Source organism: Pan troglodytes, chromosome 7 (assembly GCF_028858775.2).
Source record: "Pan troglodytes isolate AG18354 chromosome 7, NHGRI_mPanTro3-v2.0_pri, whole genome shotgun sequence".
Taxonomy (NCBI): Eukaryota; Metazoa; Chordata; class Mammalia; order Primates; family Hominidae; genus Pan; species Pan troglodytes.
The window spans coordinates 148,410,324-148,427,885 of NC_072405.2; the positions used below are offsets into that span (position 1 = coordinate 148,410,324).

General features: G+C 42.4%; 1 protein-coding gene across 6 annotated transcripts in view; it reads right to left on the minus strand.

Annotated features, from left to right (window-relative positions):
- Window positions 1-17,562, minus strand: part of FAM135B (family with sequence similarity 135 member B) — a 367,515-nt gene that overhangs the window by 27,575 nt on the left and 322,378 nt on the right. For all 6 annotated transcript variants that reach the window (XM_016959901.4, XM_063817398.1, XM_063817401.1 and 3 more), the window contains 2 exons: window positions 16,974-17,047; window positions 7,609-7,763 (listed from right to left, as the gene is read on the minus strand). In XM_016959901.4, coding sequence (XP_016815390.1) covers window positions 7,609-7,763; window positions 16,974-17,047 — 229 coding nt within the window. The remainder of the gene's footprint in view (window positions 1-7,608; window positions 7,764-16,973; window positions 17,048-17,562) is intronic.

A 17,562-nucleotide genomic window follows, 5' to 3' on the forward strand; every position in this document is an offset into this window, starting at 1 on the left:
CTGAAGGCTTATGGAAACCCACAATTTATAGCCAGTTGTTCAGTATATGGGTGGCCTGGGAACCCCTGAGCTGGTGTCTGGTTTTATTTATTTATTTGTTTATTTATTTATTTATTTATTTATTTTTTCTTTTGAGATGGAGTCTCGCTCTGTGGCACAGGCTGGAGTGCAGTGTCTCCATCTTGGCTCACTGCAACCCCCACCTCCCAGGTTCAAGTGTTTCTCCTGTCTCAGCCTCCCAAGTAGCTGGGATTACAGGCACATGCCACCATGCCCAGCTAATTTTTTTTTTTTTTTGTATTTTAGTGGAGATGGGGTTTCACCATGTTGCCCAGGCTGGTCTCGAACTCCTGAGCTCAGGAAATCCACCCGCCTCGGCCTCCCAAAGTGCTAGGATTACAGGTGTGAGCCACCACACCCAGCCTGGTGTCTGATATTTAAAGGTCAAGTTCATCAAGGATTGTGCCCTTAGATGGTGAAGTTTGATCTCTGGGTAGTTAGTGTCAGAACTGCACTGCACAAACAAAAAGCTGTCAAAACCTGTCATCCTTTAAGTTTTAACTTATCAAAGTATGTGTAATAATCCCCATTTGTAAATATCAAAGTATTTCTCCATCTTATGCACAATACTTACAGAGTAAAAGACAGCTTTAGAGCCAGAAAAGCCTGATTTTCAATTCTGACATTGCCATTTACCAGCGATGAGACCTTGGACAACTATGGAACTTAGATAAGCTATTATCCTATTAGAGGTCACTTTGCTCAACTCTACAATGGGAAGATTCAAAATAAACTTCATGCTCTACAGTCATAAATCAAAGTAGAGTTATGATACAAGATGATGTTACACCTGGGGAAGACAGATTTCTACTTTCTCAGAAAAATACTGCCAAGCTTGAATTCTATTCAGAGAAACTCTCCTTTGTGGCACTCAGACCACAGGAAAGCTCCCAGAACCATTGTGATCTTCATAATCAGATGGTGGGGAGCCAAAGATGATCTTTTCCTATTTTTATTTAGGTAAGCCATTATCTCTCTCAATCTCTTCTCAATCTCTTATCTCTTCTTTCCTTTCTTCTCTCTCCCTCTTTCTCTTTCTCTCTGCCTCCCTCCCTTCTAAGAATTCGTAACTGGACAAAAACAATAACCTCTCATGTCTGTCTGTATCATGGCTGTCATGAAATAGTCGTGTGACATATTATTCAATTTACATATACACCAAACAAAAAAAAGGACTGGATTTTTATTTTCTTTAAAAAGTTTAAATCCTCCACATGGTCTTAGTAGAAGTTAAATCAATGCAATCACTATTGAATGTGACCATGAAGTAAACCACTGAGACACTACATAGCTAACTGCAGGAAGCATTAAGACATGATGCCTTTGAATGAAGTTTATGATTGCAGCAAGGAAATAACGGATCTCTTCCTTACCAGGGCGCATTCTTTGCATCTTAAGCAACTGTGAACAAACTTGCCTCTCTCTACAATACCCTTCCCACGACCTACCACAAGTTAGACCTTCTCTAACAAATTCCGAGCCTCCCTTCTACTTACATGCAGTGTGATATATCCTATTGCCATACTATGATCTGTTTGTGCATCTGTTGTCAAGTCTAGAGAGAAGAGTTGGTGTTTTGTGAGTTTCTATAGCCCCAAGGCTAACATCATGGCTAGTACATAGGTGATGAATTGAGAATAGAACAGAATTCCAATAAAACAAATAATAATAAGCTCATTATTGTTTGCATTGGTTTGAAAAAATTTGCTTCAATATCTTTTAGTCCCACAAACAGCACTTCGACCTATTCTATGTGAAAAATCCCTATCCTAGGCAGTGGCTTAGGAGGAGGGAAAGTGAGTACTAGTTGTAACAGTGAACCAGGCTCTGCCTTTAAGGGATTTGCAAAATATTGGGAAACATATACAGACACAGCTATCTCTTCTGCCAAAATAACGTGGACTATGGCAAACCTATGAAGATAGTAAAAACACCAGTGGTTGCCAGGCACTGGGGAGAAGGCAGGATAAATAGGCTAAGCACAGAGGATTTTTCGAGCAATGGAACTACTGTGTATGATACTATAAGAGTGGATGCACGTCACTCATTATACGTCTGTCCAAACCCATATAGAATGTGCAACATAAAGAAGGAACCCTCATGCAAACTAGGAACTTTGGGTGATAATGACATGTCAGTAGAGGTTCATCTGCTGTAACAAAGGCACCACTCAGGTAGGAGATGTTGATAATGAAGAAGGCTATGCATGTGAGGGCAGAGGAGGTATGTAGGAAATCTCTGTACCTTCCTCTTTATTTTCCTTTACTGGGAACCTGAAATCTCTTTTAAAAAGTCTTTAAAAAATAAAAAAAGAATGGGACTGCTGGGGAATATGAAATGAGCTTCTTCAGAAAAGGTGGGAATGAGCCACGCTAAGCACAGGGAGCAGCATGGGCAAAGGCCCAGAAGGCTGGGCACACTCTGCTCCAGCTTTGGTTCATTCCCACGTGGATGGAACAAGAGTGAGGTATTGGGTGTATGAAGTCAGAGAGACAGAGAGAACCCACGCCATAGCAAAACTTGAATGCCTTGTATAAATGAGTCATCTGGTCTTTATACCACAGGTCATAGATTCTTGGAATTAAAAAAAAAATTTATCAGATTCGTCACAGACAGTTAAGACAGGAAACAGAAAGTGCAGAAAGTAAGTCAGTTGCCAAAATAGCAAATAATTAGTTTCACTATTGCAACTATAGAAAAATGAAAGTAGCAAAAGATCTAATTGAAAGAGAATGCATTTAGAGTCAAATACTAATGAATAGTGTTGGTTAACGTGCATTCAGAATGCCTTTATGCCAGTTGCTCTTTTAAGTGTTTTATGGACTGATCAATCCACTAGTCACAGCAATCCCCTGGAGGAGAAATTACAACCCCTTTTGCCCAATTTCACACGGTTAATAATTGTTAGGGGGAAAGACTCAAAACCAGACAATCTGACAATCTGGCTAACTCTTCAGGCTTTAGGCAAACCTCCCAATTGTCTTGGGATAGAGAGGCATGGTGTGGGGGAGTAGAGACAAAGACAGATATTGCAGAGTGCCTGGCACATGGCACATGTTTAGGCCATGTGATATGGTTTGGCTGTGTCCCCACCCAAACCTTATCTTGAATTGTAGCTCCCTTAATTCCCATATGTTGTGGGAAGGACCTGGTGGGACTTAATTGAATCATGGGGGCAGTTTCCCCCATCTGTTCTCGGGCTAGTGAATACACCTCACAAGATCTGATGGTTTTATAAAGGGAAAACCCTTTCACTTGGCTCTCATTCTCTCTTTGCCTGCTGCCATGTAAGACGTGCCTTTCACCTTCCACCGTGTGAGGCCTCCCCAGCCACGTGGAACTGTGAGTCCATTAAACCTCTTTTTCTTTATAAGTTACCCAGTCTCGGGTATGTCTTTATCAACAGCATGAGAACATACTAATACACCATGAACAAATGCTATTGTCACAGACCATGAACAAATGCTATTATGGCTTTTGTTAGTTGTTTTTTCCTTTTAGAGACAGGGTCTCACCTGTCACCCAGGCTGGAGTTCAGTGACGGGAGGCACAGTCACAGCTCACTGTAGCCTCAAACTCCTAGGCTCAAGCAAACCTCCCACCTCAGCCTCTCGAGAAGCTTAGACTACAGGTGTGAGCCACCATGCCCAGCAAATGCTATTATTTTAACATAGAAATGGAGATCTTTTATTTCCCTTTTTTCCTTACACTAGAAGAATGGAATATAATTGTATCTGATAACGTCATGGCAAGGCGTAAGTATTAAGGTCACTGGGTTCTTGAGGGAAGAGAAAATAGTTCTTTATCACTCATGCTTTTGATCTGGGGTTAAAGAACCATCAATATGCTTTGTGAGAGATCAAGGAGTTCAAGAAAAGCTTCCAGTTTGGAGAAGGGGTACAGATATTTCTGTAAAAGTAGTCTGAGGGATAGAGAAGGCTCAGGTCAGAGGTCCGTGGAGAGAAGCCTGGAGAAGAGAGACCCGCCTCTGAGAGTGACTGCCTTTGTTCTTCCAGGAAGATGAGTGCACCTGCGCTGTGCCGGAGTCCCAGCCTCAAGCTCAACACAGAAGCTGCAAAGAGAGGCTGGTCCTAAAATACGACATTGTGAAAGGAAAATATCTTGAGGCCCCCAAAATCACTAAGCTAAAGAGAAAAGCCAAGCTGGGAACTGCTTAAGGCAAACCTGCCTCCCATTCTATTCAAAGCTACCCCTCTGCTCACTGAGATAAATGCATATCTGATTACCTCCTTTGGAGAGGCTCATCAGAAACTCAAAAGAATACAACCATCTGTCTCTTATCTATCCATTACCTGAAAGCCCCCTCCCCGCTTAGAATTGTCCCGTCTTTCCACACTGAACCAGAGTTCATCTTATGTATCTTGATTGATGTCTCATGTCTCCCTAAAATGCATAAAACCAAGCTGTGCTCTGACCACCTTGGGTACATGTCGTCAGGACCTCCTGAGGCTGTGTCACGGGTGCATGTCCTCAACCTCGGCAAAATAAACTTTCTAAATTAACTAAGACCTATCTCAGATTTTTGGGATTCACAACATAAATATGGATAACTAATGGATTAGAGGAACCGCACGTTCGGACAATCCTAGAAAGATCTTCTGCAACCATGTCTTGTTGCTGTTTGAATCCAGGGCACTGACGTGAGAGGTGGTGAGAAAGGAGTGGGCACAGAAGCCCCAGAAAGACTGAGGTTGATTTTGCAGCTGATATTGCAGGATGGAGGCGCAGAGAGGGAATGAATTTATTTATTTATTTAATTGATTTTTTTTTTTTCTGAGACGGAGTTTCACTCTTGTTGCCCAGGCTGGAGAGCAATGGCGGGATCTAGGCTCACCACAACCTCTGCCTCCCAGGTTCAAGCGATTCTCCTGCCTCAGCCTCCCGCGTAGCTGGGATTACAGGCATGTGCCACCACACCCAGCTAATTTTGTATTTTTAGCAGAGATGGGGTTTCTTCATGTTAGTCAGGCTGGTCTCGAACTCCCGACCTCAGGTGATCCACCCGCCTCAGCCTCCCAAAGCGCAGAGATTACAGGTGTGAGCCACTGTGACTGGCCAAGGGAACTAATTTATTAAAAAAATAGAGATATGTGTTATAACTTCACCTGTGAGTTGAGGGACTGAGATTCATATTCACAAGAATGTATGTTAATATGTGCAGAAAAAAAGACTGGAAGACGATCTGCAACAAAACCTAATAATGATAATACTAGAGGATCTGCTAGTGGGTGATTAAATTTCTTCTCCAACAGTTCAGATTCTCTGTAGTTAAATCATGTAACTCTAATGAAGATGCACTTACATATTAATATACATGCATACCTACGTATGCATACATACACATACACATATATGCAAACACACATACATACATGCACACACACACCTCACAGAAGAAAACGTCTCAGTGTCATGTTTTAAACTTGTTTTGACCAGTTGGTTTGGAGGCTCTCTGGCCTGTACACTTTATAACTGCCATACACTATACTGACACTAGATGTCAGGGTGTAACTGAGAACCAAATAACCGTATATTTGCAAGGTTGCACTGCCCTTGGAAGTCACTTGGATTTTTAAAATATCCTACAAGTCTCAGGTAGCAGAATCTTTGAAACTTAGCCATTTTAAAGCATCATTTAAATGATGGGCACCTAAACATGATGATTTAAAACTTGCACAGACAGCGAGGCAGAGCACGGACTTTGGAATCAGAGTTGGCGTTGAACGTCGGCTTTAATAAGCCTTGTGATCTTTAATACATGCTTATACTTAGTGCCTCAGATTCTCTCTGTGGCATTGAGTTTGTGAGGTTGTTTATAGGATTAAAGAGATAAAACACCCAAAACCTCCAGCACAGAGCCTGATGTTTTTCTGATCCTCGAAGGGACACAGGACAATTTAGCTTGTTGGGTTTCCAGGAGCAGGGCCGTGGGGCAGGACAAGAAATGAGCCGTGACCTCTTGCCCACTCCCCACTTGACCTCTCAGTCCATTAAGAAACTCTGTGTGAAAGCATGTGTGAAAGCAGCAAAACAGGTTGCACTCTGGATACATATACACAAACAGTACACACAAACATGTGATCTTTTCTCCCTGAAATGAATCATTCATCTATTAATCCATATACAGTAAGTCCTCATTTAACATCATCAGTAGGTTGCTGGAAACACTGACCTATAACACAATTAAAAGGATGTATAACAGAGCCAGTTTTACCATAGGCTAATTGATATAAACAAGAGCTAAGTTCCTATGGCATATTTCTAATCCCCAAAACATCACTAAACTTAAAGACTTAAAACACTTCTAATATTAAACCCTGAAGTAAATCTGAGATATACATACATTTAAGAACAATTAATAAAAACAAATAATGATTTTCCCAGTATTTGGTGACTCGATGAGTGACGGCAGTTGTAGTGGTGGTGGGTTAGATGAAAGAATAAATGTCTGCAAAGTGAAATTGTAAGGAGCACATCCTACCAACCTGTAGTTCACAATCAATCAGAAATATGGTAGCTCGCTGAGTGCTTCCATACTTTACCCTTTCCTGTTGGTTCAGGAAAACAAATCAGCCTGGAGAAGATACCATCCCATTGTAGGACTCAGCCCTGGACAAGATACCATCCCATCTCAGGGCGCACTCACACATAGCCACAGTCACTCTGACCAGGATGATGTATACACACCAATTCACCTAATGTGCACAGCTGTAGACCATGGGGGGAAATCAAAATACCTGGAGAAAAAACACCCAAGCAGACAGGGGGATAATGTGCTAACTCCATACAGACAGTTGCCCAAATGGCCAATGCCTTTATTTTTTATTATTATTTTTTTATTTTGAGGGGATGGAGTCTTGCTTTGTTGCCCAGGCTGGAATGCAATGGCGCGATCTCGGTTCACTGCAACCTCTGCCTCTTGGGTTCAAGCGATCCTCCTGCCTCAGCCTCCCAAGTAGCTGGGATTACAGGTGTCCGCCACCACGCCCAGCTAATTTTTGTATTTTTAGTAGAGAGGGGGTTTCACCATTTTGGCCAGGCTGGTCTTGAACTCCGGACCTCAGTTGATCTGCCCACCTCGGCCTCCCAAAGTGCTGGGATTACAGGCGCGAGCCACCGCGTCCAGCCTTTGGCCCAATGCCTTTAAAGTTCACCTGGAAATCATATTTATTTGAATGGCACATTTGAGATAAGAAAGAATCTTCATTTGACTTTCATGTCACTCTGGTGTGGGGGTGGGCAGGCTGTGGTTGCTATTTTGCAGGTGAAAACGCTGAAGCACTACATATAATTCCACTCCAGAAGGAGTCAGGGAGGAAGTCTTTCATGGTTATTTTGTTAGATCGGTTTGTCTATTTCATGGAAACAAAGTCATTTCAAACCATTACTTTGTTTCCTCTCTATGAACTGACATAATCCTTCATTAATTTGGTCTCACTTTTGCTGGGACATAAACAAACTGTGCCATTGTCAGAATCCCACTGGAAAGCCTTATTCCTGAGTCTTTCCAAAACAAAACAGACAAACCTGTCGCAGGGCAGTCCACGTATCTGTCCTCAAAGATCACAGGCAGGGTGTTCCAATCGCCGTCGATGTCCAGGCACTCTGCAGGCAGCGGGGGCATGCTGGTGAGGTACTCCGAGTTCCGGATATCCAGGGACAGCTGGCTGTGCGTCTGTATCCTGGGGAGCACATGGCAGGGTGAGCGTCCAGGGAAGAGTCAGAGGTTTTCAAACTGTTGCCCCCTCTTCCTAATCCCGGGAAAATACTCGGTTCTCAGCTGACTCTGGCAATTGTCTGCCCATCATCCTTTTCTTCCACCCACCTACTTAGCCCCCAGAGCCATAGTCTGCTTTGTTTTGGAACTGGCTGAGGTGCTGAAGTTAGAGGACACGGATTGTAGGATTAGCAGAAACACAAGAGTATTTATCATAGACCATTTTAGTGGAATATAATAAATACCACATTAGTGGAAAGCAAGCTGAGTTTTTAAATGACTAGAAATTTAGAAATTTTAAATTAGCATTTTGAAAAAAATGTAAATCTATGTATCTTTTACTCTTTTCTTACTTCTTAGACCACTTAGGATCTGGTCATATTTTGGCATATTTGAATTAAAACCTATCTAAAATACCTTTTCTATTGATTATTACATGGACAGTGGCATCCTGGATGAAGGTATAAATTTCCCTAGATCAAGAGCCATATTTTTTGGTTTCCCCTGTAAGATGAAGAAAAAATGTCCCATATTCTTTCTTTATGACATATATATCCTTCCATCAACAGGAATTCAATTCCAGAGTTTGGAATAATCACCATTCCTAATTCGAAGGCTGGGGTGGTAGAAAGTGTGTATTCCCTTCTCATCAAGTTTCTACAGTAGGAGAAGAGTTTATTTTACTCTATGAAGGAAAAAGCATGAACATTTCATCATTTTTTTCCATGCCAACTCAATCACTCTTCCCCCAAGGGAAGAAAGAGCCTTACGGAGTCTATGAGTTTTGGGAAGACTTGAGCTTGCAGAGCTAGTTTATGTGTGTCTGTCCATCACTCTTGTTGGAGCAGCTCGGCCTCTGGAAGCCCCCCTTCTCCAGTCTTGTAGACCAGCTGCCTGTAGAAGAGCTTTGTAGCTGTGAAACTCTGCACAGACTCAAAGCAAATTCTCAAACTCAGCTTTCTCAGTAACAGATGCAATGAAGATAAACGTATGGAAATATATAATATTTGTGTATGTATATTTCATATAATATACAAAGTGAATTTACATATTAACTATGATTTCATATACATATCTATTTAATATACATATTAAATATGTATATTTTGTTTCCTTCTCATTTTTCAATTGGATCTTAACCCACCACAATAGAAGGGAAGGGTTATTTTCTCTTCATCAAAGCCCTGAAGGCTGCTACAACTTCATAACTCTGAATTCTCGGAATATTTAACTCTTTAAATGTTCTTCTCTGAATATTTAACTCTTTAAATGTTCTTCTCTGAATATTTAACTCTTTAAATGTTCTCTGAATATTTAACTCTTTAAATGTTCTTCTCAGAATATTTAACTCTTTAAATGTTCTTCTCGGAATATTTAACTCTTTAAATATTCTCAGCATATTTAACTCTTTAAATATTCTTATCTGAGTGTTTAAATGGAGTTTTATTGCACTCAATTCTGTACCTTTTGCCACCTTCTGAATCTGGAACTTCTGGACCAGTTTTGGTTTTATTAGAAAATATGCTGAACACCTGTGAACTTAGGCTGGTGTGCACAGGCTAGGAAGTACACCTAGAGGATTGCAGCTTGATTTTAGGTCGAACAAGCCAACATTCATGAAAAAAACAAGCGATTAAGCAATATAGCAGGACAGGTGTGGGAAAGTCTGGTCTAAGTTATGTTATGCAGGCTGTGATCTAGGGAAATGCAGCTTCTTGAGCACAGGGCTTTCGTGAATGTGACCAAGTACCTAAAACAATGCCTAGCAAGTGTTGAAAAACTGACTGAAAATGCTAAAGGGTACATAGGAATCAGTGCCTATCTCTGATTGCAGGAAACTGAGGAGTCTGGCTCTAGGCCAAAATCCTGTGCATGACTTCTCAGACCCAACCATAGGCAACTGCAAGGTTTTGCTAGGCAGGCCTCATGGGAGAAGCTTCCCTGCCATCCTTAAACTTGATGCACAGCCAGTGCAGTGTGGCTGTCTGGAGGAAGTTGCAGGATAGTTGTGTCATGCAAGTTGTAACTAAGACACTGTTACTATCTTTTTTTTTTTTTTTGAGACAGAGTTTCGCTCTTGTTGCCCAGGCTGGAGTGCAATGGCACGATCTCGGCTCACCGCAACCTCCACCTCCCAAGTTCATGCGATTCTCCTGCCTCAGGCTCCCAAGTAGCTGGGATTACAGGCAGGTGCCATCACACCTGGCTAATTTTGAATTTTTAGTAGGGACAGGGTTTTTCCGTGTTGGTCAGGCTGGTCTTGAACTCCCGACCTCAGGTGATCTGCCCACCTAGGCCTCCCAAACTACTGGGATTACAGGCGTGAGCCACCACGCCCGGCCCACTATCTTTATTTGAAGATTAAATGTGGTTTAAGAAATGCGAATGGGTGCCAAGTTGACAAGAGGTGGATTTGTGACGGTTGATTTTGGATGTCACCGTAATTGGATTATGTGATTCCCTATATAGCTGGTAAAGCACTGTACATTCTTAAACACTGCATGGATTATTCTCAATTCTTCTGCTGAAAGGGAAATGTAGGTGGTTTAGTGTGGATTAGAATGACTGGGCTGCCCCAGGGGTGTCTGTGAGGGTGTCTCCGGAGGAGACTGGCATGGAAATTGTGGGATTGAGTGGGGAAGATCTACCCTTAATGTGGGTGGCACCATCCAATTAGTTGGGTCCTGGATGAAATAAAAAGCAGAGGAAAGGCACATTCATCTCTCACTCTCTCTTGGGTCTGGAATGCTCTTCCCCTGCCCTTAGATGTCAGAACTCCAGGTTCTCCAGCTCTTGGACTCTGGGACTCTCAACAACACCCTCTGCACTCCATGCGCTCCCAGGCCTTTGGCCACCATCAGCTTCCTTGGTTCTGAGGAATTCCAACCTGGCCTGAGTCACTCTGCCAGCTCCCTTGGTCCTCCAGCTTGCAGAAGGCCCATCATGGGACTTCTTGGTCTCCACAATAAACTGAGCCAATTGTCCTAATATATTTCTTCTCACCTCTCTCTCTCCATGTATATCCTATGGGTTCTGTCTCTCTGGAGAACGCTCACAAAAACAGATCCTGGTAACAAAAATTACCAGGTGCTAATTGACTGAAGCAAGTCGGGGAGAAGTGTTCCAGGCAGGGATGCTCTCCCCTCCATGGCAAAGATCACAGTTAGGAAACACCACAATCCACCCCACTCAGCTCAACCAAAGGCAGTTGTGATGTCCACTTACCCTGCTCTGTGTTTTTACAATGCCTATCACCTTCCATCATGCTGCATAACTGATTGATTCATAATGCTTATTGTTTAGCACCTGTCTTCCAACACATGCTGTTTTGTTCAATGATGTATATCCCAAGTGCCTTAGACAATGCCTCCCATACAGTGAACAGTATTTGACTAAAACATACTTGTTAAATCAATAAAATTAATCAACATGGCATATGCAGGGAACTAGGGAGCTCTGCAAGAGTGGTTCAGACGGCTGAGGCTGCAGCAGGAAGGTCCCAAGCACCTTTTTTGAGTCTGGACTCTATGTGGGCAATGAGGAAGCAGTGAAGACCAATAGGTCAAGAAGGGCCACAGCCTCATCTGTGTTTTAGAATGATTATTCTGACCAGGCAGGGAGTCCGTGAGAGAGTGGGTTTCTTTACATGTGTGGTGTATGCAGGCGTGTGGTTATGGGTGTGGCATGTGTGCATGTATGTTTTCCTGAGTGTATGCAAGTGCACATGTGTTTACAAGGACTCATCTGTGTTTATACAGGTGGAGGTGTGCATGTGTGTGCATATGAGTGTAGCTGGATGCATGCATGGTGCATATATGGGAATGTTATTGCTGCACGCACACGTGCATGTTTACGTGTATGTGTTTTCTGGTGTTCTGTGGAGAATAAAGAGGGATAGGCTGAGAAAGGTCAATTTAAAGGCAACAATATTTGAACAATATTTAAAGGGAAAAACAACTGTCTCTCTGAATTAAGCAAACTGCAGGGAGAATGTGGAGTTGGAGTTGGAGTTGAGTTTATTATTAGCACAACTGGGAGTGAATCTTGATTTCTGACTCTCCAAGGCTCTGAATGACTCCCACCCCTGCCATCCCTGTAACTCCTCCACCTTCCTCTTCACACACTGCCCTCCAGCCCCACTGACGTTCTCCTAGATCTTTGGTGCAGCATTCAGGCTGTGTCTGGCCTCAGGGCCTTTGCCCTGGCTGTTACCACCACCTGTAATGCACTGTCCTCCTGGGCTGCTTCCCACCCTCAGACCTCAGTGAGTGTAAATGTCACCTTCTCTGAACTGTTCTCCTTTAACACCCTACTTTAGAGAGCCACTGGTCCTACTTGGTCAAATCAGGAACTTTCTATTACCCGGTTCTTTAGCCCCATCTTTAATTTTCTTGCTTATCTGCAAATTTATTTATTGGCTTCTCTGTCCAGTGAGGGCAGAGACCTTGTCTACCTTGTTAGCTTTTTAATTCATTGTATAGAAAGTCCCCAGATCAGTTCCTGGATATAATGGATGACGAATAATTATGCAGAGGGAGGGAGGAAGGGAAGGAGAAAGGCAGCTGAGTAAATAAATACATTAGCAACTAAGGGTAGCATTAAGTAAATAAGAAATCATCATTCCTTATCATCAAGAGGATCCCAACAGGAATCTGAACTCTGCCTTTGCCTTTTCAAACTGTCACCTCCCATTCCCCTCCCTGCCCACTCCTCCCCTGCCTCACCCATGGCAGAAGCCACACAAGTGGGGAGAGACAAGCCTGGAATGCAGCCTGCATAGGTCGGCCTTGCACACCTGTGTCTGAGTGTGCATGGCCCCTGTTCAGCACATGGTCACCTCCTCATCTTTCTAAATGACACTCTGGGGGAGCGGGCTTTGCTTGGAAACCAGTTGTTTGCACAGTAGGCAGAGACACTCCCATTCTGAGCATTCAGGCAGAATCCTTGGATTTTATTTGGGGTATTCTGTGCGGCACATAGGGAAAGAGTCTCCTGAAACATACAGGACCTGGTTCATCTCCTTTTTGTTTCAACGTCAGGTTTACCTGAGTCCGGGCTTATGCTGTCGGACTGTAACCCTGACTCCAGGAATACAGAGAGAAAGCATAAGAACACTTCTGTTTTAGAGGTTCAAAAATCTGCATTTCACTTTATTTCTTATCATGTGTTCTTTAAGATGATGGCTCAACAGTGCACAGAGAAGCCAAAGCAAGGAGGTTATGAGTGTGGCCTCTGGGCTCCAACAGATCCATGCTTGTGTCACTTGCTGGCTGTGTGGTCTAAGATAAGTTACTTAACCTCTCTGAGCCCAGGTTTCCCCAGTTTCTTCTTCTTTAAAGTGGGGAGAATAATAGTACCTACCTCATAGATTTCATGTGAACATTAAACGAGCCAAAGCATGTAACGCACTCAGTTTCTGATCAGAGTAGTTTCAATAGACTAAGCACCATGAATAAATGCCTATTTATTGGCACCAGGTAAAATGCCTATTGTGGTCAACCCTATGGACATAGCATCTCTTAGAATGAATTCCTTTTGAAAAGTTAAAACTTACAATTAACACAGGAAATGCAAAAGTCAGAGTGATATCTCATTACTATTGTTATGAAAATGAATACATCGGTGTAGACCTTCTTTTCCATCACCACTTCCACATTCATTCCTCAGCAAACTTTCACCCAATACCTCTTTGCTGTGTGAAAAGCACTAGCTAGACATTGGTAAAACAGAGAAGAGGAACAATAAAACACACCCTTGCTACTGGTCAATTCTAGATTATTTGTTAACACTTTTTAAAAATTGTGACCCGTGGCAAAAGATGGTCTTCATTTCCATGGCAACCCAGTGCAATCACATACTCCCAGAAACACACACACTGAAGCAAAAGTTTCAGCAGACAGTCCTTCCTCATACCATCTATTCTGCCTTGCCCTGTCCTTTGCTACTCCCTCCTATCCTATCCTATTTCATTTAAGAAGCACTGTTCCAAATACACTAGGTTGATTCCACTGTCCACTAAACGATTGTGACCCATCGTTTGAGAAACACAATTTAATCTGAGCTCGAACAAGATGGGTCTTGACAGCTGAGTTTCACCTGTGCCGTCATCTACATTGCCTCATGTCCATCCTGATTTGGGAGTGCGCTGCTGCCTTAGGTAAGCAGCATGACCTCCCCGGGGTGACTACCTTTCTCCAGCTCTGACCTCCAGGTGTGCAGAACCACGTTAACGCACAGGTGCCAGCCCTGCATAGCCCCTCTTCACTATCTCACATAAGCCTCACTTCTCTTCACAGCACTTTGTACCTTTTCTCTAGCAATCTTCTCAGTCTGAAATGAAATTCTCCCTCTGTTTTACAGCTCTTCTTATTCTTGATGACCTGGCAAAAAGTTTACTTTCTCCTGAGTAGTATCTCGCTTATCTTAGTCTATGATTTATGTTTTTTGTTAATGTCTACTATTTACTGAATGCTTACAACATTCTCTAATCTCTAAAGTCACTCAGAGGATAAACATTAGAATCTCCTAGGGATCTGGAGAGCTCCATCTCCCATCTGATTCAGATCTCCACTCAACCATCACCTTCTCCAGCAGACCTTCTGTGACAATTCATGAACTAAGACTCTCTGTTCCTCTCACAGCGATGCATGTTTCCCCATAGCACTCCTTACCACTTAGCATATCATATCTATGTACTTGTAGGCCTTCCATCACCAAAATATAAGCTTAATGAGATAGTGGATTTGTCTGTTTTATTCACTGTTGAATATCCAGCACTCAACATAGTGAAGACCTAACTAACACAGTCAACACTAAATACATTAGTTATTGAATGAAGGACTCTTCCCTTTACACCTAAAAAAATTAGATATAAGAGATTCAGTAACTAGTTTGATGTCACAAGCATTACAAGTTACAGAATTAAGATTTCAAATCGTGTATATAAGATTTGAAATGCCAAGGCCCATAGTCATTTGCTGGTAAAAGAAAAACAAAAGCATTAACCATAATTACCACAGTACACAATCCAAAGTCTTTTCCTGGCTGACAAGGTCCCATATGGACTGGTCCCTACTGCCCTTTGTCCCTCCCTCCCTCCCCTCTCCTACTTTCTCATTCTATTCTAGCTACACTTGCCTTCTTGCTGATCTTTAAACACATTGTGTTTCCATATCAGAATCTTTATGACAACTATTCTGTCTACCTAAACAATATTCTTGTATGTCATGGCATGGCTTGCTGTAACCCCAGACACTGTTCAAATGTCACATCTTCAAAAAGACTTTTTCTTATCGCTTTGGCTAAAACAGACTTTCTCTTCTACTCAGTGTTGCCTTGGAGCCCATTCACACTGGTTTGCAAGAGCTAACTGTGCACATCTCTTCCCAATTCCATATTCAGTGATAGCACAGTGGTAGCTTAAAACTGGCCATTGTGAAAACATTTGCACAGAAGAAATCAGCAGACACTACGAAAGGCAGTTTGTCCCTTGTCTGTTTTTTCTCTTCTGAAAGCTGGTGGCTAAACATTTATGAGATTACTAGTCATATCCCATTTCTCTTCATTTTCTATGTTCTTATCTTGCTTTTTTCTTCCACTTGTCAAAACTTGAAATTATATAATTTATGTCTTGCCTGTTTCCTCACTAGGATGAGTGACCCATGTATACAGCATCTTTACTATATTATTGCTGTATTTCCACTCCTATGTGGACAATACACATTCGCTTACTTCATCAGTCACCTTCTAACATTTTCTGAGCAGAGTCTGTGGCTAGCTCCGTGTGTTCCATGTGCATGGACATGCCCATTATGTCCTCACAATTGCTGTCTTACCCACTGTGTGGATAAGGAAGCTGAGACTGGATGGGGGTGAGAAAAAAACAAGAAGGACAGAAACATAACTCTCTCAAGGACCAACTGCTAATAAATGCAGGAACAGGGTCTTGAACCCATGTAATCTGAGTGCTGGGTCATCTGTGGTTTGTACAGGGGGTCAGTGTTGCAAAGCTCTTCCAGGAGAGTAGTTGTCTTTGAGTCTGTCTCCTCTGTGTGTGCTCACACTGCTTGAGAATGCAACCATGGCTCCACAATCTAAGGTTTACCTATTGTTGCAGTAACTCTGGAAAGAAGATTTCCTGCAGGGATCTTGATATGCAATATTTTTCTCAGTGACCCTCACGGTTATGTTTGTATTTGTCAGGTTAGCTCTTCTCTGTTTTTAATTCTAGAAAATATATTCTCCCAGCTCTAGCTGGCCACTGGGATAAAAGAATTAATGAGTGAGTGAATGACCATAGAAATTCCTAGACTTGTCATTTCAACACACAGCTGTGCTTTCCTTGGTGCCACCCCCTTACTTGCAGAATCCATGAGACAAGCCGTGAATGTCATTGTACTTTCCAAACAGAATGAATTGTGGGGAGAAAATAGGATTCTAATGAGAAAGGTGAGAAAGTCTCCACGTCTGTCTTGAGTGATGGATGGGTCTCATGTTGTTTCTCCTTCTATTTTTGCTATGGCATCTCAAGCATCTTTCCATCCATGTTTAATGTTTGAGGTGAACGTATCATTTGGAAGCAAAAAGAAACCCTTGGATTGTGGACCAGAGGACAAAACATATTGGAAGATTCTCTGCTCCCACTCACCTGGGAATCTATGAGACAGTGACCTCATCCTCCCTCAACTCTCTCACTGCCTTGAGTACCTTTCAATTTTTTTTCTGGAAGAAGGCAAACTTAGCAATTCATCAGCCCTCCTAATTACGTAGTTCAGACTTAATTCTTATGCTGAATGCATTTCATAACTACCACAGAGTCTCAGGCAAATTCTGTGTTTATTCTGACATAGTTTGAGGCCACACCACCTGCTTCTAATTCATTTCGCAGAGGACTCAGCACAGATGTCTTCAGGGACCTAGGGTGCCTTGATTCTGTCTACAAAACCATGATACTCAATGAAAGAAAATTTTGGCTGGTGACCTTCTCTGCCACCTGCCAGCTCCCCACTCTGCAATCTGTCTGACTCTTTTGCCTGCAGAGGAAATGCAGACAGAAAGTGCAGAGGTGGGCAGACTTCTCTCCTTCACATCCAGCGAGAAAGTGAAGAGTAACTTTGAACAGCATGTCTTGGGTGGCTGCTTTTAGGGATGAAGTGGGCATGCAATGGATACTTACAGATTCTCCTGAAATGTCAGGACTGCAAGTTTTTGGTGCTCCATGTAAAAGAAGGCCTCAGAAAACCTTCGGACCTGCAGAATAAAACAATGTAAACAGTTCAATTCTTTAGGTAGGTATTACCTGCACTTTCTTTTTTTTTAATTGAGGCTCAAAAAGATGAATGATATTTCCTAATAGGAGGAGAGCCAGGCCCCTGACCTGAAGGTTCTGAATCAACAGTCTTCACATTCCTCCAAACTGATCTCTCTCCTTCAGGGCTCTTAGCCCACACTTGGTTTATGAACACACGTGAATGCAGTCTATGAATCTGTTCTTGCATTGCTTTTGCTATTGTTTTTAACTTGAGGTCTTATTTATTCTACTAGAATATAAGACCTCTGTGAACAGGGTCCATAAATAAATGCAGATGAAACAGAATTCCCAAACCCAGTCATGTATGTTCTCTGAACATTTTGTGGACTCTGATCTTCATATGTTTTGTCATCTTGTTCTAACTAGATGTTGATCTAAATACCAGCATATTTAGTTATGCATCAGCACCTACCCATATGTACCTAAGCTGGTGGCAGAGAAACACACAGAGAGC